Source organism: Dendrobates tinctorius, unplaced genomic scaffold (genome assembly GCF_039654945.1).
Source record: "Dendrobates tinctorius isolate UK_male_01 unplaced genomic scaffold, ASM3965494v1 ptg000017l, whole genome shotgun sequence".
Lineage (NCBI taxonomy): Eukaryota > Metazoa > Chordata > Amphibia > Anura > Dendrobatidae > Dendrobates > Dendrobates tinctorius.
This window is the reverse complement of record NW_027361685.1, coordinates 14,886,540-14,909,459: the sequence shown is the minus strand read 5'-3', so window position 1 is coordinate 14,909,459 and position 22,920 is coordinate 14,886,540. Positions and strand designations below refer to the sequence as shown.

The 22,920-nt window shown below is 45.0% G+C and overlaps 1 protein-coding gene and 1 long non-coding RNA gene across 2 annotated transcripts; both read left to right on the top strand.

The window, feature by feature from the left end:
- Positions 1-14,982: 14,982 nt before the first annotated feature.
- On the top strand, positions 14,983-15,582 carry LOC141082224 (uncharacterized). Its single transcript, XR_012230471.1, has 3 exons — positions 14,983-15,073; positions 15,203-15,382; positions 15,465-15,582. It is a non-coding gene; the product is annotated as an uncharacterized lncRNA (long non-coding RNA).
- A 91-nt stretch (positions 15,583-15,673) lies between these two features.
- LOC141082305 (uncharacterized) lies at positions 15,674-22,643 on the top strand. The gene is made up of 3 exons (XM_073566254.1): positions 15,674-15,769; positions 15,967-16,057; positions 20,639-22,643. Exon 3 carries the CDS (start codon positions 20,788-20,790, stop codon positions 22,042-22,044), a length of 1,257 nt encoding a protein of 418 aa, XP_073422355.1. The 5' UTR covers positions 15,674-15,769; positions 15,967-16,057; positions 20,639-20,787; the 3' UTR covers positions 22,045-22,643.
- Positions 22,644-22,920: the final 277 nt, after the last annotated feature.

Below are 22,920 nucleotides of genomic sequence, written 5' to 3'. Positions count from 1 at the left end.
TTTTTAGCCCTTTCCTCAGACTGTAGCTCATGGGAACAGGCCCTGACTCCTGTCCCTTCACTATAAAGCCTGGGCCTCATTATACAGCTGTACAGGGGTCTAGTGTAGGCTTTTTAGCCCTTTCCTCAGACTGTAGCTCATGGGAACAGGCCCTCACTCCTGTCCCTTCACTATAAAGCCTGGGCCTGATTATACAGCTGTACAGGGGTCTAGTGAAGGCTTTTTAGCCCTTTCCTCAGACTGTAGCTCCTGGGCACAGGCCCTCACTCCAGTCCCTTCACTATAAAGCCTGGGCCTCATTATACAGCTGTACAGGGGTCTAGTGAAGGCTTTTTAGCCCTTTCCTCAGACTGTAGCTCATGGGAACAGGCCCTCACTCCTGTCCCTTCACTATAAAGCCTGGGCCTGATTATACAGCTGTACAGGGGTCTAGTGAAGGCTTTTTAGCCCTTTCCTCAGACTGTAGCTCCTGGGCACAGGCCCTCACTTCTGTCCCTTCACTATAAAGCCTGGGCCTCATTATACAGCTGTACAGGGGTCAAGTGAAGGCTTTTTAGCCCTTTCCTCAGACTGTAGCTGCTGGGATCAGGCCTTCACTCCTGTCCCTTCACTATAAAGCCTGGGCCTCATTATACAGCTGTACAGGGGTCTAGTGAAGGTTTTTTAGCCCTTTCCTCAGACTGTAGCTCCTGGGAACAGGCCCTCTCTCCTGTCCCTTCACTATAAAGCCTGGGCCTCATTATACAGCTGTACAGGGGTCTAGTGAAGGCTTTTTAGCCCTTTCCTCAGACTGTAGCTCCTGGTAACAGGCCCTCACTCCTGTCCCATCACTACAAAGCCTGGACCTCATTATACAGCTGTTCAGGGGTCTAGTGAAGGCTTTTTAGCCCTTTCCTCAGACTGTAGCTCATGGGAACAGGCCCTGACTCCTGTCCCTTCACTATAAAGCCTGGGCCTCATTATACAGCTGTACAGGGGTCTAGTGAAGGCTTTTTAGCCCTTTCCTCAGACTGTATCTCATGGGAACAGGCCCTCACTCCTGTCCCTTCACTATAAAGCCTGGGCCTCATTATACAGCTGTACAGGGGTCTAGTGAAGGCTTTTTAGCCCTTTCCTCAGACTGTAGCTCCTGGGCACAGGCCCTCACTCCTGTCCCTTCACTATAAAGCCTGGGCCTGATTATACAGCTGTACAGGGGTCTAGTGAAGGCTTTTTAGCCCTTTCCTCAGACTGTAGCTCCTGGGCACAGGCCCTCACTCCAGTCCCTTCACTATAAAGCCTGGGCCTCATTATACAGCTGTACAGGGGTCTAGTGAAGGCTTTTTAGCCCTTTCCTCAGACTGTAGCTCCTGGGCACAGGCCCTCACTCTTGTCCCTTCACTATAAAGTCTGGGCCTCATTATACAGCTGTACAGGGGTCTAGTGAAGGCTTTTTAGCCCTTTCCTCAGACTGTAGCTCCTGGTAACAGGCCCTCACTCCTGTCCCATCACTATAAAGCCTGGACCTCATTATACAGCTGTACAGGGGTCTAGTGAAGGCTTTTTAGCCCTTTCCTCAGACTGTAGCTCCTGGGATCAGGCCCTCACTCCTGTCCCTTCACTATAAAGCCTGGGCCTCATTATACAGCTGTACAGGGGTCTAGTGAAGGCTTTTTAGCCCTTTCCTCAGACTGTAGCTCATGGGAACAGGCCCTGACTCCTGTCCCTTCACTATAAAGCCTGGGCCTCATTATACAGCTGTACAGGGGTCTAGTGAAGGCTTTTTAGCCCTTTCCTCAGACTGTAGCTCATGGGAACAGGCCCTCACTCCAGTCCCTTCACTATAAAGCCTGGGCCTGATTATACAGCTGTACAGGGGTCTAGTGAAGGCTTTTTAGCCCTTTCCTCAGACTGTAGCTCCTGGGCACAGGCCCTCACTTCTGTCCCTTCACTATAAAGCCTGGGCCTCATTATACAGCTGTACAGGGGTCAAGTGAAGGCTTTTTAGCCCTTTCCTCAGACTGTAGCTTCTGGGATCAGGCCTTCACTCCTGTCCCTTCACTATAAAGCCTGGGCCTCATTATACAGCTGTACAGGGGTCTAGTGAAGGTTTTTTAGCCCTTTCCTCAGACTGTAGCTCCTGGGAACAGGCCCTCTCTCCTGTCCCTTCACTATAAAGCCTGGGCCTCATTATACAGCTGTACAGGGGTCTAGTGAAGGCTTTTTAGCCCTTTCCTCAGACTGTAGCTCCTGGTAACAGGCCCTCACTCCTGTCCCATCACTACAAAGCCTGGACCTCATTATACAGCTGTTCAGGGGTCTAGTGAAGGCTTTTTAGCCCTTTCCTCAGACTGTAGCTCATGGGAACAGGCCCTGACTCCTGTCCCTTCACTATAAAGCCTGGGCCTCATTATACAGCTGTACAGGGGTCTAGTGAAGGCTTTTTAGCCCTTTCCTCAGACTGTATCTCATGGGAACAGGCCCTCACTCCTGTCCCTTCACTATAAAGCCTGGGCCTCATTATACAGCTGTACAGGGGTCTAGTGAAGGCTTTTTAGCCCTTTCCTCAGACTGTAGCTCCTGGGCACAGGCCCTCACTCCAGTCCCTTCACTATAAAGCCTGGGCCTCATTATACAGCTGTACAGGGGTCTAGTGAAGGCTTTTTAGCCCTTTCCTCAGACTGTAGCTCCTGGGCACAGGCCCTCACTCTTGTCCCTTCACTATAAAGTCTGGGCCTCATTATACAGCTGTACAGGGGTCTAGTGAAGGCTTTTTAGCCCTTTCCTCAGACTGTAGCTCCTGGTAACAGGCCCTCACTCCTCTCCCTTCACTATAAAGCCTGGGCCTCATTATACAGCTGTACAGGGGTCTAGTGAAGGCTTTTTAGCCCTTTCCTCAGACTGTGGCTCCTGGTAAAAGGCCCTCACTCCTGTCCCATCACTACAAAGCCTGGACCTCATTATACAGCTGTACAGGGGTCTAGTGAAGGCTTTTTAGCCCTTTCCTCAGACTGTAGCTCATGGGAACAGGCCCTGACTCCTGTCCCTTCACTTTAAAGCCTGGGACTCATTATACAGCTGTACAGGGGTCTAGTGAAGGCTTTTTAGCCCTTTCCTCAGACTGTAGCTCATGGGAACAGGCCTTCACTCCTGTCCCTTCACTATAAAGCCTGGGCCTCATTATACAGATGTACAGGGGTCTAGTGAAGGCTTTTTAGCCCTTTCCTCAGACTGTAGCTGCTGATATCAGGCCTTCACTCCTGTCCCTTCACTATAAAGCCTGGGCCTCATTATACAGCTGTACAGCGGTCTAGTGAAGGCTTTTAGCCCTTTCCTCCGACTGTAGCTCCTGGGCACAGGTCCTCACTCCAGTCCCTTCACTATAAAGCCTGTGCCTCATTATACAGCTGTACAGGGGTCTAGTGAAGGCTTTTTAGCCCTTTTCCTCAGACTGTAGCTCCTGGTCACAGGCCCTCACTCCTGTCCCATCACTATAAAGCCTGGGCCTCATTATACAGCTGTACAGGGGTCTAGTGAAGGCTTTTTAGCCCTTTCCTCAGACTGTAGCTCCTGGGCACAGGCCCTCACTCTTGTCCCTTCACTATAAAGCCTGGGCCTCATTATACAGCTGTACAGGGGTCTAGTGAAGGCTTTTTAGCCCTTTCCTCAGACTGTAGCTCCTGGTAATAGGCGCTCACTCCTGTCCCATCACTATAAAGCCTGGACCCCATTATACAGCTGTACAGGGGTCTAGTGAAGGCTTTTTAGCCCTTTCCTCAGACTGTAGCTCCTGGGATCAGGCCCTCCTGTCCCTTCACTATAAAGCCTGGGCCTCATTATACAGCTGTACAGGGGACTAGTGAAGGCTTTTTAGCCCTTTCCTCAGACTGTAGCTCCTGGTAACAGGCCCTCACTCCTGTCCCATCACTATAAAGCCTGGACCTCATTATACAGCTGTACAGGGGTCTAGTGAAGGCTTTTTAGCCCTTTCCTCAGACTGTAGCTCATGGGAACAGGCCCTGACTCCTGTCCCTTCACTATAAAGCCTGGGCCTCATTATACAGCTGTACAGGGGTCTAGTGAAGGCTTTTTAGCCCTTTCCTCAGACTGTAGCTCCTGGGCACAGGCCCTCACTCCTGTACCTTCACTATAAAGCCTGGGCCTGATTATACAGCTGTACAGGGGTCTAGTGAAGGCTTTTTAGCCCTTTCCTCAGACTGTAGCTCCTGGGCACAGGCCCTCACTCCAGTCCCTTCACTATAAAGCCTGGGCCTCTTTATACAGCTGTACAGGGGTCTAGTGAAGGCTTTTTAGCCCTTTCCTCAGACTGTCGCTGCTGGGATCAGGCCTTCACTCCTGTCCCTTCACTATAAAGCCTGGGCCTCATTATACAGCTGTACAGGGGTCTAGTGAAGGCTTTTTAGCCCTTTCCTCAGACTGTAGCTCCTGGGAACAGGCCCTCTCTCCTGTCCCTTCACTATAAAGCCTGGGCCTCATTATACAGCTGTACAGGGGTCTAGTGAAGGCTTTTTAGCCCTTTCCTCAGACTGTAGCTCCTGGGCACAGGCCCTCACTCCAGTCCCATCACTATAAAGCCTGAGCCTCATTATACAGCTGTACAGGGGTCTAGTGAAGGCTTTTTAGCCCTTTCCTCAGACTGTAGCTCATTGGAATAGGCCCTCACTCCTGTCCCTTCACTATAAAGCCTGGGCCTGATTATACAGCTGTACAGGGGTCTAGTGAAGGCTTTTTAGCCCTTTCCTCAGACTGTAGCTCCTGGGCTCAGGCCCTCACTCCTGTCCCTTCACTATAAAGCCTGGGCCTCATTATACAGCTGTACAGGGGTCTAGTGAAGGCTTTTTAGCTTTTTCCTCAGACTGTAGCTCCTGGGCACAGGCCCTCACTCCAGTCCCTTCACTATAAAGCGTGGGCCTCATTATACAGCTGTACAGGGGTCTAGTGAAGGCTTTTTAGCCCTTTCCTCAGACTGTAGCTCATGGGAACAGGCCCTGACTCCTGTCCCTTCACTATAAAGCCTGGGACTCATTATACAGCTGTACAGGGGTCTAGTGAAGGCTTTTTAGCCCTTTCCTCAGACTGTAGCTCCTGGGCACAGGCCCTCACTCCTGTCCCTTCACTATAAAGCCTGGGCCTCATTATACAGCTGTACAGGGTTCTAGTGAAGGCTTTTTAGCCCTTTCCTCAGACTGTAGCTCCTGGGCACAGGCCCTCACTCTTGTCCCTTCACTATAAAGCCTGGGCCTCATTATACAGCTGTACAGGGGTCTAGTGAAGGCTTTTTAGCCCTTTCCTCAGACTGTAGCTCCTGGTAACAGGCCCTCACTCCTGTCCCATCACTTTAAAGCCTTGACCTCATTATACAGCTGTTCAGGGGTCTAGTGAAGGCTTTTTAGCCCTTTCCTCAGACTGTAGCTCCTGGGCACAGGCCCTCACTCCTGTCCCTTCACTATAAAGCCTGCGCCTCATTATACAGCTGTACAGGGGTCTAGTGAAGGCTTTTTAGCCCTTTCCTCAGACTGTAGCTCCTGGGCACAGGCCCGCACTCCTGTCCCTTCACTATAAAGCCTGGACCTCATTATACAGCTGTACAGGGGTCTAATGAAGGCTTTTTAGCCCTTTCCTCAGACTGTAGCTGCTGGGATCAGGCCCTCACTCCTGTCCCTTCTCTATAAAGCCTGGGCCTCATTATACAGCTGTACAGGCGTCTTGTGAAGGCTTTTTAGCCCTTTCCTCAGACTGTAGCTCCTGGGCACAGGCCCTCACTCCAGTCCCTTCACTATAAAGCCTGGGCCTCATTATACAGCTGTACAGGGGTCTAGTGAAGGCTTTTTAGCCCTTTCCTCATACTGTAGCTCCTGGGCACAGGCCCTCACTCTTGTCCCTTCACTATAAAGCCTGGGCCTCATTATACAGCTGTACAGGGGTCTAGTGAAGGCTTTTTAGCCCTTTCCTCAGACTGTAGCTCCTGGTAACAGGCCCTCACTCCTGTCCCTTCACTATAAAGCCTGGGCCTCATTATACAGCTGTACAGGGGTCTAGTGAAGGCTTTTTAGCCCTTTCCTCAGACTGTAGCTCATGGGAACAGGCCCTCACTCCTGTCCCTTCACTATAAAGCCTGGGCCTCATTATACAGCTGTTCAGGGGTCTAGTGAAGGCTTTTTAGCCCTTTCCTCAGACTGTAGCTCCTGGGCACAGGCCCTCACTCCAGTCCCTTCACTATAAAGCGTGGGCCTCATTATACAGCTGTACAGGGGTCTAGTGAAGGCTTTTTAGCCCTTTCCTCAGACTGTAGCTGCTGGGATCAGGCCTTCACTCCTGTCCCTTCACTATAAAGCCTGGGCCTCATTATACAGCTGTACAGGGGTTTAGTGAAGGCTTTTTAGCCCTTTCCTCAGACTGTAGCTCCTGGGCACAGGCCCTCACTCCTGTCCCTTCACTATAAAGCCTGGGCCTCATTATACATCTGTACAGGGGTCTAGTGAAGGCTTTTTAGCCCTTTCCTCAGACTGTAGCTCCTGGGCACAGGCCCTCACTCCAGTCCCTTCACTATAAAGCCTGGGCCTCATTATACAGCTGTACAGGGGTCTAGTGAAGGCTTTTTAGCCCTTTCCTCAGACTGTAGCTCCTGGTAACAGGCCCTCACTCCTGTCCCATCACTATAAAGCCTGGGCCTCATTATACAGCTGTACAGGGGTCTAGTGAAGGCTTTTTAGCCCTTTCCTCAGACTGTAGCTCATGGGAACAGGCCCTGACTACTGTCCCTTCACTATAAAGCCTGGGCCTCATTATACAGCTGTACAGGGGTCTAGTGAAGGCTTTTTAGCCCTTTCCTCAGACTGTAGCTCCTGGGCACAGGCCCTCACTCCTGTCCCTTCACTATAAAGCCTGGGCCTCATTATACAGCTGTACAGGGGTCTAGTGAAGGCTTTTTAGCCCTTTCCTCAGACTGTAGGTCCTGGGAACAGGCCCTCACTCCTGTCCCCTCACTATAAAGCCTGGGCCTCATTATACAGCTGTACAGGGGTCTAGTGAAGGCTTTTTAGCCCTTTCCTCAGACTGTAGCTCCTGGGCACAGGCCCTCACTCCAGTCCCTTCACTATAAAGCCTGGGCCTCATTATACAGCTGTACAGGGGTCTAGTGAAGGCTTTTTAGCCCTTTCCTCAGACTGTAGCTCCTGGTAACAGGCCCTCACTCCTGTCCCATCACTATAAAGCCTGGGCCTCATTATACAGCTGTACAGGGGTCTAGTGAAGGCTTTTTAGCCCTTTCCTCAGACTGTAGCTCATGGGAACAGGCCCTGACTACTGTCCCTTCACTATAAAGCCTGGGCCTCATTATACAGCTGTACAGGGGTCTAGTGAAGGCTTTTTAGCCCTTTCCTCAGACTGTAGCTCCTGGGCACAGGCCCTCACTCCTGTCCCTTCACTATAAAGCCTGGGCCTCATTATACAGCTGTACAGGGGTCTAGTGAAGGCTTTTTAGCCCTTTCCTCAGACTGTAGGTCCTGGGAACAGGCCCTCACTCCTGTCCCCTCACTATAAAGCCTGGGCCTCATTATACAGCTGTACAGGGGTCTAGTGAAGGCTTTTTAGCCCTTTCCTCAGACTGTAGCTCCTGGGAACAGGCCCTCACTCCAGTCCCTTCACTATAAAGCCTGGGCCTCATTATACAGCTGTACAGGGGTCTAGTGAAGGCTTTTTAGCCCTTTCCTCAGACTGTAGGTCCTGGGAACAGGCCCTCACTCCTGTCCCCTCACTATAAAGCCTGGGCCTCATTATACAGCTGTACAGGGGTCTAGTGAAGGCTTTTTAGCCCTTTCCTCAGACTGTAGCTCCTGGTCACCATGTGATCTCACCATAACCCTAACAAGCTAATTAAGGTGTGAAATCTTGGTCAAAATTATCTCAGTAGACAAATCTCCAAGGGTGCCCAAAGTTTTGCGTCGCCCCTTTTTCCTTTATGCAATTATGAAATTGTAAAAATGTCTATATATATATATATATATATAACTTTTTATTATTATTTTTGCCTAAAATACAAAGGCCATGTGTCATCTTAGAGGTTCGGCCTTTTAGAGATCATTTCATCTTCATGTTACTACTGCTCACAATAACGGTCATTTTGACCCGGGGCGCCCACACTTTTACATGCCGCTGTCAATGCTTCATCCCGCTGGTGCTCAATATTTAATAGGGTCTTACTATTAAACTTAATGAAAAGTTTGGTGAATTCCTTTGAGCTGTTATTACTAGAGATGAGCGAATATCGTCGGAGAAGTTGTTATTGGTTAATATCACTTACCGAATAGCTGCATCGGGACCCCGGATCCCTGGAGCGCTCCCGATAATCAGCTGCATGTGTCGCCCTCCATGCAGGTGCTGTGACTATCACACAGCGCGACACACGCAGCTGATTATCGGGAGCGCTCCAGCACACTGAGTCCTGCACACACTGAGGCCCCTGATCATGTGACCCCTGACTCCTCCCCTCCTGTGACCTCATCACAGGTCCTGTGCACAGAGCAGTCATATATGTGGCGGACACTCTCTGGATCTTCTGCTTTCTGGGCCGGTTCCTCCTGTGAGTCCTATTAATAATAATAATAATAATAATAAATTTTATTTTTATAGCGCCGACATATTCCGCAGCACTTTACATTTCAGAGGGGATTTGTACAGACAATAGACATTACAGCATAACAATAATCACATACAGTAGATTATAACAAATACCAAGAGGAGTGAGGGCCCTGCTCGCAAGCTTACAGTCTATGAGGAAAGAGGTAGACACGAAAGGTGGGTGGTAACAGTTGCCCTGATTGTATGGACCAGCCATAATGTTAAGTGTGTAACAGTACAGACACAGAGGGCTAATGGATGCATAAAGCATGTGGGAACATGATGCTGGGAACCTGGTTATGGTAAAATTTTTGGCTCTGCCACACAGGGATAGGTTAGGTTAATGTGTTGAGGCGATAGGCCAGTCTGAATAAATGCGTTTTCAGGACACGCTTAAAATTGTGGGGACTGGGGACTAATCGTATTGACCTGGGAAGTGCATTCCAAAGAATTGGCGCGGCACGTGTAAAGTCTTGGAGACGGGAGTGGGAGGTTCTGACTATTGAGGATACTAACCTCAGGTCATCAGCAGAACGGAGGGCGCGGGTAGGGTGGTATACTGAAACAAGGGAGGAGATGTAGGGTGGTGCTGAGCCATGGAGGGCTTTGTGGGTGAGGGTAATAAGTTTATACTGAATTCTGGAGTGGATGGGTAGCCAGTGTAATGACTGGCACAAGGTAGAGGCATCGGTGTAGCGATTGGTGAGGAATATGATCCTGGCTGCAGCATTCAAGACAGATTGGAGAGGGGAGAGTTTTGTAAGAGGGAGACCGATTAGAAGAGAGTTACAATAGTCGAGACGAGAATGAATAAGAGAAACAGTAAGAGTTTTTGCAGAGTCAAAAGTAAGAAAAGGTCGAATTCTAGAAATGTTTTTGAGGTGCAGATGACAAGAGCGAGCCAGTGATCGAATGTGGGGGGCAAAGGAAAGCTCGGAATCAAGTATGACCCCAAGACAGCGGGCATGTTGCTGGGGAGTAATAGTGGAACCACAGACGGAAATGGCAATGTCGGGTGTAGGTACATTAGTAACCCTTTCGCTCCCTGTATTCTCCTTTCTGACAGGACAATATCTGAATTCGGACAGTGTGACAGGAATATAAGCAATGTGGAAGGAAAAAATGACAATTTTACTTTTTTTCCTCACAAAAATGTGACTTTAGCCCCAGAATTAGCAGCGTAACAAATCCTTATTTCCCCCACTGTAGTTTGTAGACTCCATATACAGATCCCTTAAGTGCGAAAAGAGCTGAATTCCCCACTTAAGTTATTGCATTTTGGAAATTGCCCCCACTGGGAATTTATCTCCAGGTAAAGGCACAATTGTGTCTCCATGGGGGTTGTGCTCACAGCCCAACATCGTGTGGCCTCCAAAGAAATGCCACCCCGCACCATTACTGACCACTGCCAAACCGGTCATGCTGAAGGATGTTGCAGGCAGCAGATCGCTCTCCACGGCGTCTCCAGACTCTGTCACGGCTGTCACATATGCTCAGTGTGAACCTGCTTCCATCTGTGAAGAGCACAGGGCGCCAGTGGTGAATTTGCCTATCCTGGTGTTCTGTGGCAAATGCCAAGTGTCCTGTACGGTGTTGGGCTGTGAGCGCAACCCCCATATGTTGACGTCGGGCCCTCAGACCATCCTCATGGAGTCAGTTTCTAACTGTTTGTGCAGACACATGCACATTTGTGGCCTGCTGGAGGTCATTTTACAGGGCTCTGGCAGTGTTTCTCCTGTACCTCCTTGCTTAAAGGTGGAGGTAGCGGTCCTGCTGCTGGGTTGATGCCTTCATACGACCCCCTCCACATCTCCTGGTGTACTGGCCTGTCTCCTGGTAGTGCCTCCAGCCTCTGGACACTACGCTGACAGACACAGCAAACGTTCTTGCCACAGCTCGCATTGATGTGCCATCCTGTATGAGCTGCACTACCTGAGCCACTTGTGTGGGTTGTAGAGTCCGTCTCATGTTACCATGAGTGTGAAAGCACAGCCAACATTCAAAAGTGACCAAAACATCAGCCAGACGCATTGGTACTGAGATGTGGGCTGTGGTCCCCACCTGCGGAACTACTCCTTTATTGAGGGTGTCTTGACAATTGCCAATAATTTCCATCTGTTCTCTATTCCATTTGCACAACAGCATGTGAAATTGATTGTCAGTCAGTGTTGCTTCCTAAGTGGACAGTTTGATTTCACAGAAGTTTGATTTACTTTGAGTTATATTCTGTTGTTTAAGTGTTCCCTTTATTTTTTTGAACCATGTATATAGATAGAGAGATAGATAAATAGATTTTTTTTCCATTATGTTGGAGGGCCCAATTCCAGCTATTGCTGTGTGATCTGTGATTTCTATCTACTCCACTGTGTACAGGATAATAGAGTATAATAAAGTAGTTATGGACGTGACGTAACTAACATTGTGCAGTGACTCTGCTTTCCATATAGTGACAGATATTTCTTGTTGGCGAAACTGTGATATTTTTTCCACTTTAAACCTTTTTTAAACCCCTCTGATCAGTGCGATCACACAACATACAAGCCTCTGATGGCTCCGGTGATGCCCTGTACTACTGTAGTGCCGTGTATCATCACTGCCTGTCAGTGTAATACTAACGGCCCCATACACATGAGATCAGAGTTGGCTGAACGGTCATTTGGCAGACGGCGATCTCTCCCGACTCCCCCATACACACAAATATTCCAGCTTTCCTGTGGTCTGTATGAGAGAGTCGCCTCCAGACTCCTCTAGAGGAGGATTATCTACAGGAAGAACAAACGGATTATCCTCTGAAATACAGGATGTCAGATCCTTCTCTGCCCTGACATCATCTGTCGGGAGGCCCCCAAATACATTATATGGTCGGCCAAACCCCCCGAAATCAGTGCTTTCATGGGACTTTAGTCTAATGTGTATGGGGGCGTTATAAGGTAACTTATTGGACGCTGCCTCTGGCCCGGCCTAATAGACCTTCATAGATTCCAGCCCAGGCACCATTATTAGGCATGTAAGTATCGGGTTAACTAGGCCACCCCATACTATCGAGTACTTGGGGCGGGAGGCATTCAGCCAAACTCTGCCACACCTTCTTAGATGCCATGTTTGCTTTTCACAGCAGCAAGTGGTAAAACTGTCAGGGTTTTTGTTGCAGCCTCATCTTTGCCGTCCCTGCGGTGTACATCTATGTTCTGGGGCCCAAAAAGATTAATTTATTTTTAATAAATGTTTAACATGTTAAAATTTATAAAATGTGTCTTCTGCTTTTTGCATATTTTTTTTCTTCTTACAAGAATTGTTGGAGCCAATTTTTCTTTAGAATCATTTTAATATCGGCTTTTTCTGGAGTTTTTCCTGTAATATGGGAAAGCCTAAGGCCAGAAATAATCCCCATAAATCACTGTAGATGGAGACTTTGGCATCAGATCATTTCTGTCCGTTGTGATTGTGGAAACTAAAAATCTTTTCTAAAAGCCTCAAACTTCTGTGTGTGACTCAGAGCTGAGATCTAACGTCGATAGAAGATTCCTGTGCGGGGAAGACGGGAAACCAGGGCTGTGGAGTCGGTAAGCCACAGTTGCGACTCCGACTCCTGGATTTTATCAGGCTCCGACTCCGACTCCTGGATTTTATCAGGCTCCGACTCCGGCTCCGACTCCGACTCCTTCATAAATGGCCAATTCATAACCACAAATTTACTGTTGTAAAATATTAAACATCGTGCTTATTCAGTTTCTCACCATCATATAAGTAATCAGACCACTTAGAGCAAAAACTACATTTATTAGAATACAATTAGAATATAGCAAATAACTTTTATAAACTTTTCTAAACTGTAAGTAAATATGCAATAAACACTTTTATGCAGTTAATAAGAAGAAATCTATAAATTTGTCCTCAGAAAAAGTATTGCCTCTGTCAGATCCTCCTTCATGGATGCCCTCAAATCTGATCTAATTATTTTGAGAGCAGAGAACAACCTCTCTACACTAACTTGTGTTGGTGGCAAAGCAGTAACCACTCGGGCAACATCTCTGACAATGTCAGGATACAGAGGAATCGCTTGTTGCACTGTTATTTTTGATGAACGGTCAAATTTCTCAATTTCTTTTAGTGCACATGAAAAATTCTGCTGACATGTACTGGCTGTGTTCCTTGATGGGGGATGACTCTTCTATGCGGGAACGCTTTGCACGGTCCTTGTGATCCAAATATTTTTCGAAATTAAATTCTTCATCAGTTGATGATGAGGGTGAAGATGTGGCAGGACGACCAAATTCTTCTTGTTCCTCCTGACTGTTCTGCAACCCTTTCATCCTTACTGCTATTTCAAACAGAGCTTCTTTTCCTTTACTTAGCTGTTGATCATCTAGAAGAATCCGATGCATTGGGTCTACATAAACAGCTGCCAAAAGAATGTTATTTTGTAATAGTAGCTCCTCTCTCCGTTTCATTGATGTAGCAATGCCACTTGCAATTAACCCTCCTCTTTGGGACAGGCGAAACATCAGGTTCTTCCACTCCTTTAAGAAAATACCTGGAGTTAAGTCCTCTGCTTGTAATTTTTTAGTCACTGTAAATGGGTGCTCCAGCAATTTTTCCAGCTCAGTCACCTGATTCCACTGACTTTCATTTAGCGTCAGTTGAGGGTTAGCCATGTCTACAAGAAAGGTTTTCAGTTCAACCAAGCGCTGAATCATTAAGTAAGTAATGCCCCATCGTGTGGCTTGATCAATAATTGCCCCTTTTCCAGCACGTCTCTTCAAAATTGAGTCAACTTTAGGGGTTCTGGCAACAGTAGCCAATTTTCTCACCTTGCCAATCAGTGCAGCAGCATGTCCTTCTTGCAGACTGTCTCTTATAGCCAGCTGTAGCGTATGCACAACACAGCGCATGTGATGAATGAAAGAACATATTGACACAGTTTCAACAAGATCATCTAAACTATCATGTTGCTGTTCATCTGAAGCAACTTCAGTTTGCTCCTCAGTTACAATACTGTGTTCCTCTATTTCAAACATTTCTGTGTCTGTGGACCCAGAATGTTCTTCTAGCTGCTGGTCACCATCATTACTCTCATTCATTAGCTTAATAGTACTTATCATATTTGAAGCATTGTCAGTTACGACAGAAAGAACTTGCTCTTTTTTAAGTTCATAGTCTTGCAGAACCTTTTCCACCAAGACCTGGAGAAACTCACTGGTGTGATGAGCTTTGGTGTCTTTTACTGCCAATGTCTTGGTAACTATTTCATTTTTGTCACAAACAAATCGGACATTGATGGAAAAATAGTTCACTCTGTGACGTGGGCAGGCATCCATTTTAAGAAACAGAAAGCGTCCCTTGAGAGTTTTTTTAAGTTCTTCCTTTTGTTTAAAAGCTTCTTCGATTACTAATTTTCTAATACTCTCTCCAGAGAAACACCAAGCTTGCGGGCCATTTCCCCATTCAGACACATAAAAGCTGGTCGTGAAAATAATGAAATAGGCACACTATCCTTTACAACAAGCTCTCTGATCTGTTTTTTAAATGTATCTACTGTCATTGTCACAGTAACTTTGTCACTGACAAAATATCTTGCAACTGATGGCTGCAAAGTTCTCTGCTCCGTTGTTTGGCTGGAAGAGCTGGGCACTGTTGCATTGGTTTGGATGCAGTCTTTCTCATCCACTGCTTTCAGTACTTCTGGATGAAAGTGCTGTAAATGTCTCTTTAGATTAGAAGCTCTGGTAGGAGCATTTTTATCTTTGCCTGAATATGAAAGTTCAATTATGAAATATATATACTATTTTTTTAAAGCTGGAGTCGGTACATTTCTACCGACTCCAACCAAAACTAACTCCGACTCCGACTCCACGACTCCGACTCCGACTCCACAGCCCTGCGGGAAACCTTCATATAGACGGCCAGTGGGGATGGAGGCAGTGACCGACTCTGGCCAAATCTGTCTCTAGAGCCGTAGTAGAAGATGAAGATTTCGTCCTCATCATGAAGGAGTTATTTCTCATGTCGCGTGTAATGAATATCTCCTGCAGTATTGCTAATGCCGATTCCAGTGTCGGTAATGAGACAAGAATTAGCGTTATGGAAGATGAGTCTATGAGGAACGTGTTCAGCTGCCGACTCCGAGGAGGAAACTGCTTGTTGTCTGTGGCCTAAATATATAGGTTTTAATAGTAGATGTCAGGGAAGAAAACTAAACCCTGTAAGATAATAAATCTCATATGTTTCCCTTATTATCTCCAGTAATTGTGTTATTACACAGGATTCTTATGATGTTACATCAGATCATCTTCTTCTCATTCAGATCTCTACAATATCGGATCCTCTCAGTGAAGATCTTCTACAAAAGAAAATTTTCCTGATTTACCTATCAAGGATGGATATGGACAGAGACAAGATGGCGGAGAGGATATTACACCTCACCCTAGAGATCCTCTTCCGTCTCACTGGAGAGGTGAGAGATTCTGATGACGTCACATTACATCATTCTTATCTATGGGAATAACAGATGGACAGAACTGGAGGGGTGAGGACTCTGGAAATGTCTGTAGTGACATTTATTAATGTGTCTCTCCATAACCAGGATTACACAGTGGTGAAGAAGACCTCTAGTGATCGCTGTCAGGGCCCTGTATCTGAGGGATGAGGCAGACCCCTGAGCCCAATCACGGGGCCTCCACCTCACCCCCTGATCCATGAGGACATCAATGACCAGAAGATCCTAGAACTCATCTACAAGATGATGGAGCTGCTGACTGGAGAGGTGACACTGCTGGGAATGCTGGGACATTATACAGTAACACTATGAAGGGATCGGGGGATGACGGTATCATTGTATGTGTCAGGTTCCTATAAGGTGTCAGGATGTCGCTGTCTATTTCTCCATGGAGGAGTGGGAGCATTTAGAAGGACACAGAGATCTGTACAAGAACGTCATAATGGAGGTTCCCCAGCCCCTCACATCACCAGGTAATAGACAGGACTAAATACACACGGCCTATAATTATCTGTATGTAGAGAATGAATTCAGTCCCTGTATGTGTTTCCTCCAGATCTATCCAGTAAGAGGACAACACCAGAGAGATGTCCCCGTCCTCTTCTTCCACAGGACTGTAACCAAGAAGATCCCAGTGTTCCTCAGGATCATCAGGTAGATGAGAGAAGGTGTCAGGAGATCTCCCCTATGATGTGTAGACGGCTGTGAAGGTCTTGTGCTCAGTCTTGTTTTATCCACCAGTATTATATGTTTTGTACTTGTGTAATGAGAACGGTGGAGATGGCAGGATTAGAGCTGATCATAGATGGGACTTCTCCATCTGTCTGTGACTTTCACAATATTTGTTTCAGGGTGAAGATCTGACCCATATTAATCCTACAGAGACATATGTGAGAGATGATGAGCGGTGTAAAGAGGAGATTCCCACATATGACTACCCAGGTGAGTAGTGACCACTGAATGCAGAGAAGTCACAGATTCCTCTCAGTCACCGGCTGTGGCTGCTTTATCGGTGGTGTAGTCCGGCCATATTACCATGATCACCATTTTGCCTCTAGACCACAACATTCTCCTCCAACCAAAAATGTTCAAATGACTTTGGGCATTGAAAGCCCTTTTCTGTAGGACTTACAACCTGGAGGATCCACCTACTCCCTGGGATTAGTGTGAGGGTGATCCCTTAAAGCAAGATCTATATGATTGCTTGTACCTGACCCAATATAGGCCGAGTGTGCACTTAAAGAGTCATACCGGACACAGAGTTAATGATAGGTCCATTCACCTTCACTTCCATATATGGTATCCAGTATCTCAGCTTCTGCATTCCAAGGATTCCTTCCAGGGTGTTGTCTGAAGACACAGACGCCATCTTGGTACACCATATCTGAACTGACTTATATAAGGTTTAATAATTGATTTCAGTAGCCATTCTCTCCTTCACATTAGGAGACACTGACCGTTACCTGCCCAGATCTGTGACTATAAAGCCAAATGACAGCGTACGTAGAATGTGCTGACAAGATAGAAAATCACTTGAAGAAAGGTATTATGTGCTTTTTGTGGTGCTCTGATTACATATTAATCTGTATTACATCCAGCAAAATGTCACCGGCGATGGCGGCGCCTGCGCAGTAGTATCTATAAGTAAGAGATAGAGGCTACTGCGCTGGCGCCGCTGATGACATTTTGCTGGATGTAATTTTTTTTCTAAGCCTCACAATAGCCACAATATTATAAGCATTATCAACAATAATATCAATGCTATTAAATGCATTATGTAATAATGGGGGGCGGGTCAGTGAGGGATCAACAACATGTCATAAGCCAATACAGAGGAATATGTAATCAGAGCACAACATAAAGCCCCGCCCACAGCCCCGCCCACAGCCCCGCCCCAGAGCACGAGAATCTCATTAACTGAAAACAACAAATACAGATTACACAACAACCACAAGACGGATTTCATCACCAGGTATCATTGTAATCAGTATAACGGCGGTGACCTGACAGTGTCTGTAGGTTACTGAGCACAATCCTGCTGACAGGTTCCCTTTAAGACATCTCAGCTCTGCACTATTATACACAGTTCTCTATAAATGTGTAATATTTCTCCATGAAACTCATCTGACAGAAAATATTGGACCTTACGATAGTTTAGATTGTGACGTCACCGAGCCCCATACTCTAATTACCCCAGAGAGGTTTCACCACTAGCTGCTCATTTATTACTGATGGAGACTGTGGAGCTTGATCATTTCAGTAGATGTTATTGTCTATAGTCACAGTGTTTGATTACAGTAGTGTCCAAAATCCTCTGATTTAACCTCTTCCGCAGCCAGTTTTGTGTTCTTAATCAGGCCCCATTATTAATATCTGACGTGTGTCACTTTATGTGGTGGTAAGTTTGGAATTATTCACAAAGGATAATAGGAAACAGATGGATCTTACAGATTATTTTCCAGCTTCGCACTATACCCTACATACGGTTGTACACTACTGTCTGGGCACATGGCAGTGTTCAGAAGGGAAGGAGCGCCATTTAGCTATTTGAATGCAGATCTAGCTGGAATAGTTTGCAGACACAATGTATTGGGAGCACTGTTCATGGTCACCTGGCAGCTCAAAAGATGTCCACCATGACCATGCTTGGCTCTATCTTCTCTGCTTTCCATATCCCAAGGATTGCCTTGCTCATTGTCCTTTAACACCATTACATGGAATCTGGACTTACACAGAGACCCCTAGGCTTGGACCATGGTGTTACCTGCTATTCTGTGGTGTTAGATGGCAAGAAGAATAGTCAGGTAGCTGGGTCAGAACTAGAAGGACAGAATCAGAAGACACAAAAGTAGTCAGTAAACGGGCCACAGTCACAGCAGGAAACAAACACACAAGCCGCAAGCTGAAAACAAAAAGCAAAAAACACAAATATCCTAAACTAAAAAGTAAAACATGCATTATTTGCAGTTTATTTTTTACTTTTTAGTTTAGGATAATTGTGTTTTTTGCTTTTTTTTTCTCTGGTTAATGGCCATGTGTTAATATGCACTTACATTGTGCATACACATTAACTTACTTTCTCAGTTCAGACTCCAGTTTTTTTAATCCGCAAGCTGAGCACAGAGGACTGAACCAGAGGAGAACAGCGCTGTATCTGGCAGATTCCGACCATGTGCTTTGCGCTTTAGTAGGGTGAGGTACTTTCCAATTGGCTGAAGTAGGGAGCAGATTACTCCAGCTGGACAGCAGGAACAGATCCCAGATGAGATTGGACACACCATATGCAGAAGCCCTAATATAACTAAATGACAGAAAACCAGAATAGTAGAAATCCCCATAAAGTGATTCCATGTTATAAATTAATTCACTGAGGGTTATAATCTATACACACGGGGTCAAAATTGTTGGTACCCCTCGTTTAATGACAGAAAAACCCACAATGGTCACAGAAATAACTTGAATCTGACAAAAGTAATAATAAATAAAAAAATCTATGAAAATGAACAAATGAAAGTCAGACATTGCTTTTCAACCAAGCTTCCACAGAATGTGTAAATCGCAGTGTGTCCACTAATTATCATCACAGGTGTCTACAATCCTGGAATCAGTGAGTGGCCTGTATAGAGGCTACAGATACTCACTGTGCTGTGTGGTGACATGGTGTGTATCACACTCAACATGGACAAGAGGAAGCGAAGGAAAGAGATGTCTCAGGAGATTAGAAAGAAAATTATAGACAAACATGTTACAGGTAAAAGTTATAAGACCATCTCCAAGCAGCTTCATGTTTCTGTGACTAAAGTTGCAGATATTATTCAGAAATTTAATATCCATAGGACTGTACCCAACCTCCCTGGACGTGGCTGCAGGAGGAAAATTGATGACAAATCAAAGAGACAGATAATATGAATGGTAACAAAAGAGCCCAGAAAAACTTGTAAACAGATTAAAGGTGAACTTGAAGCTCAAGGAACATCAGTGTCAGATCACACCATCCGTCGTTGTATGAGCCAAAGTGGACTTCATGGGAGACGACCAAGGAGGACACCATTGTTGAAAAAAAATCAGACTGGAATTTGCTAAACTACATGTTGACAAGCTACAAAGCCTCTGGGAGAATGTCCTATGGACAGATGAGACAAAAATGGAACTTTCTGGCAAGGCACGTCAGCTCTATGTTCTCAGATGGAAAAATGAAGCATATCACAAAAAGAACACTGTCCCTACTGTGAAACATAGAGGAGGCTCTGTTATGTTATGGGGCTGCTTTGCTGCATCTGGCACAGGGTGTCTAGAATCTCCATCGTACAATGAAATCTCAAGACTATCAAGGGATTCTAGAGAGAAATGTGCTGCCCAATGTCGCTTGGTCTCAGTCGCATGTCATACAGGATAATGACACACAATACACAGCTAAAAACATGCAAGAGTGGCTAAGAGGAAAATATTGGACTATTCTGAAGTGGCCTTCTATGAGCCCTAACCTAAATCCTAATGAGCATCTTTGGAAAGAGCTGGAACATGCCGTCTGGAAAAGGCAACCTTCAAACACGAGACAACTGAAGTAGTTGCTCTTGAAGAGTGGGCCAAAATACCTGTCGAGAGGTGCAGAAGTCTCATTGACAGCTACAGGAATCAGTTTATTTCAACAATTGCCTCCAAGGGTTGTGCAATAAAATATTTTAGTTAAGGGAACCATCATTTCTGTCCAGGCCTATTTCATGAGTTTTATTTATTTTAAATTTTGTGGAAGCATGGCTGAAAAGCAATGTCTGACTTTCAGTTGTTCATTTTCATAGATTTTTTAATTATTACTTTTATCAGATTAAAGTTATTTCTGTGACCATTGTGGGTTTCATTAAACAACGGGTACCAACAATTTTGACCACGTGTGTAGGAGGAGTGAATATTTTGACTCTACAGCAACTTTCCGGAAATTAACATGCAGTGGATGTTGGAGTGAAAATTACACATTTGCCATTTTCTTACCCAGAACATAGTGCCCAGATTGTGCTCCAGGAGACACACACCAAAAATTAAGTGGATTCTTCTCACTATAATATTGCTAATTACAGGGATCCTAGATGTTGTTTGCGCACACTGCAAGACTCCGAAGTGAGAGTGGATTTTGCTGGATTGGTTTATAGAAACCTTGTTGCTTTTCAACAGCCTTTGAGCCACTAATAGTGTGGGAACCTCTGTTTTTCCATTGACAGATGATGGACCTGAGTGGGGACTTGTTTTTTGTGAGATGAGAATTGGTATTATTTTCGTCTACATAACATTGATTCGTTTCTTTGTTCATTCTGCCTCCCAATTATCGAATACAAACAGTTGAACACCACACACTACTGGTTCATCCAACAAGGTTTTCTATTAGACTGTGAACAGTCAATGTCTTGGTAAATAATTAAAGTTTTTTACATAGCTTGCCATTTTTATGGACAGTTTAAGTAGAAATGTTCAAAAATATGAAACTAAAGGATATTTTATTAATAAATAATTGTTTTTTTATCTTAGCAGATGACTGTACCAGGAGATCAGAGGGACAGTTGACATCTTCAATTTTTAAATCTGATGATCTTGAGCTCCTACAAGATACAACTGAAGTGAATGCCATTACTCCAGATATATCATCATCCATTCACAGCAAAGATCTGTCATCTGATCCTATGAAACAGGTCCCATATTCTGATTCATTACTGAGTAATAAGGGAAAGCAATGTCACAAAAGAGGCATTAAAAAACAAACCGCTCCTAAAGCAAAAAAGTCATTCTCATGTTCAGAATGTGGGAAATGTTTTACATGGAAATCAGATTTGGTTAATCACCATAGAACTCACACAGGGGAGAAGCCTTTTTCCTGTTCAGAATGTAGGAAATGTTTTACACTGAAATCAAATTTGGTTAATCACCATAGAACTCACACAGGGGAGAAGCCTTTTTCCTGTTCAGAATGTGGGAAATGTTTTACACTGAAATCAGATTTGGTTAATCACCATAGAACTCACACAGGGGAGAAGCCTTTTTCCTGTTCAGAATGTGGGAAATGTTTTATACAGAAATCACATTTTGTTACTCATCAGAGAACTCACACAGGGGAGAAGCCTTTTTCCTGTTCAGAATGTGGAAAATGTTTTAACCGGAAATCAGATCTGATTAATCACCATAGAACTCACACAGGGGAGAAGCCTTTTTCCTGTTCAGAATGTGGGAAATGTTTTATCCAGAAATCAGATTTGGTTAATCACCATAGAACTCACACAGGGGAGAAGCCTTTTTCCTGTTCAGAATGTGGGAAATGTTTTGCACTTAAATCACATTTTGTTAGACACCAGAGAACTCACACAGGGGAGAAGCCTTTTTCCTGTTCAGAATGTGGGAAATGTTTTAACCAGAAATCAGATCTGATTACTCACTATAGAACTCACACAGGGGAGAAGCCTTTTTCCTGTTCAGAATGTGGGAAATGTTTTATCCAGAAATCAGATTTGGTTAATCACCATAGAACTCACACAGGGGAGAAGCCTTTTTCCTGTTCAGAATGTGGGAAATGTTTTGCACTTAAATCACATTTTGTTAGACACCAGAGAACTCACACAGGGGAGAAGCCTTTTTCCTGTTCAGAATGTGGGAAATGTTTTAACTGGAAATCACAATTGGTTAATCACCATAAAACTCACACAAGGGAGAAGCCTTTTTCCTGTTCAGAATGTGGGAAATGTTTTAACCAGAAATCAGATTTGGTTAATCACCATAAAACTCACACAGGGGAGAAGCCTTTTTCATGTTCAGAATGTGGGAAATGTTTTTGCACTAAATCAGATTGTGTTAGGCACCAGAGAACTCACCAGGGGAGAAGCCTTTTTCATGTTCAGAATGTTGAACAATTTTTAACCAGAAAGGGAGTCTTGTTCCACACCAAATAACTCACAGAGGGGAGAAACTTCCTTTATGTTTAATGGAAAATAAATCTTGATCACATCAGAGAAGCCATTTTTCCTGTTCATAATGTGGGAAATGTATTAACAGAAATGGAATCTTACTACTAATAATAATCTTTCTTTTTATATAGCGCTAACCTATTCTGCAGCCCTTTACAGTTTGCACACATTATCATCACTGTCCCCAATGGGGCTCAAATTAAATTCCCTAACAGTATGTCTTTGGAATGTGGGACGAAACCCACGCAAACATGGGGAGAACATACAAACTCCTTGCAGATGTTGTCCTTGATGGGAGTTGAACCCAGGGACTAACACTGAGCCACCTCAACAGAGAACTTACACAGGGGAGAAGCCTTTTTCCTGTTCAGAATGTGGGAAATATTTTGAATGGAAAGCGCTTCTTGTTAGACATCAGAGCAGTTACACAGGGGAGAAGCCTTTTTCATTTTCTTAATGTAGTCAATATTTTACTTGGAAATCAGCTGTTAATAAACATCAGAAACGTCACATAGGGGAGAAGCCTTTTTTATGTTCATAATGTTGGAATAGTTTTAACCAAAATTAAATTTTCTTAAATGGGTTGTCTCTTGTCATTCCTCATGTATGCTGAAAAAAGGATAAAACTAAACTTTATTAATTCCAAATGGAAAACTATACCCTTAATTCACCCCCTGAATGTTAGTCAGAAGGTGACTAATAGAAAAAAAACATATACCCCACAATTCAGTATATAGGATGAGGTGATGTAAACACATTCACTCTCCAAGCCTCTTATTTCTACTGCTTTCATTGTCCTCACCAAAGGCGTCATCAGGTGACTATTTAATATTGACATATATTCAAGCGAGACCGGACAAA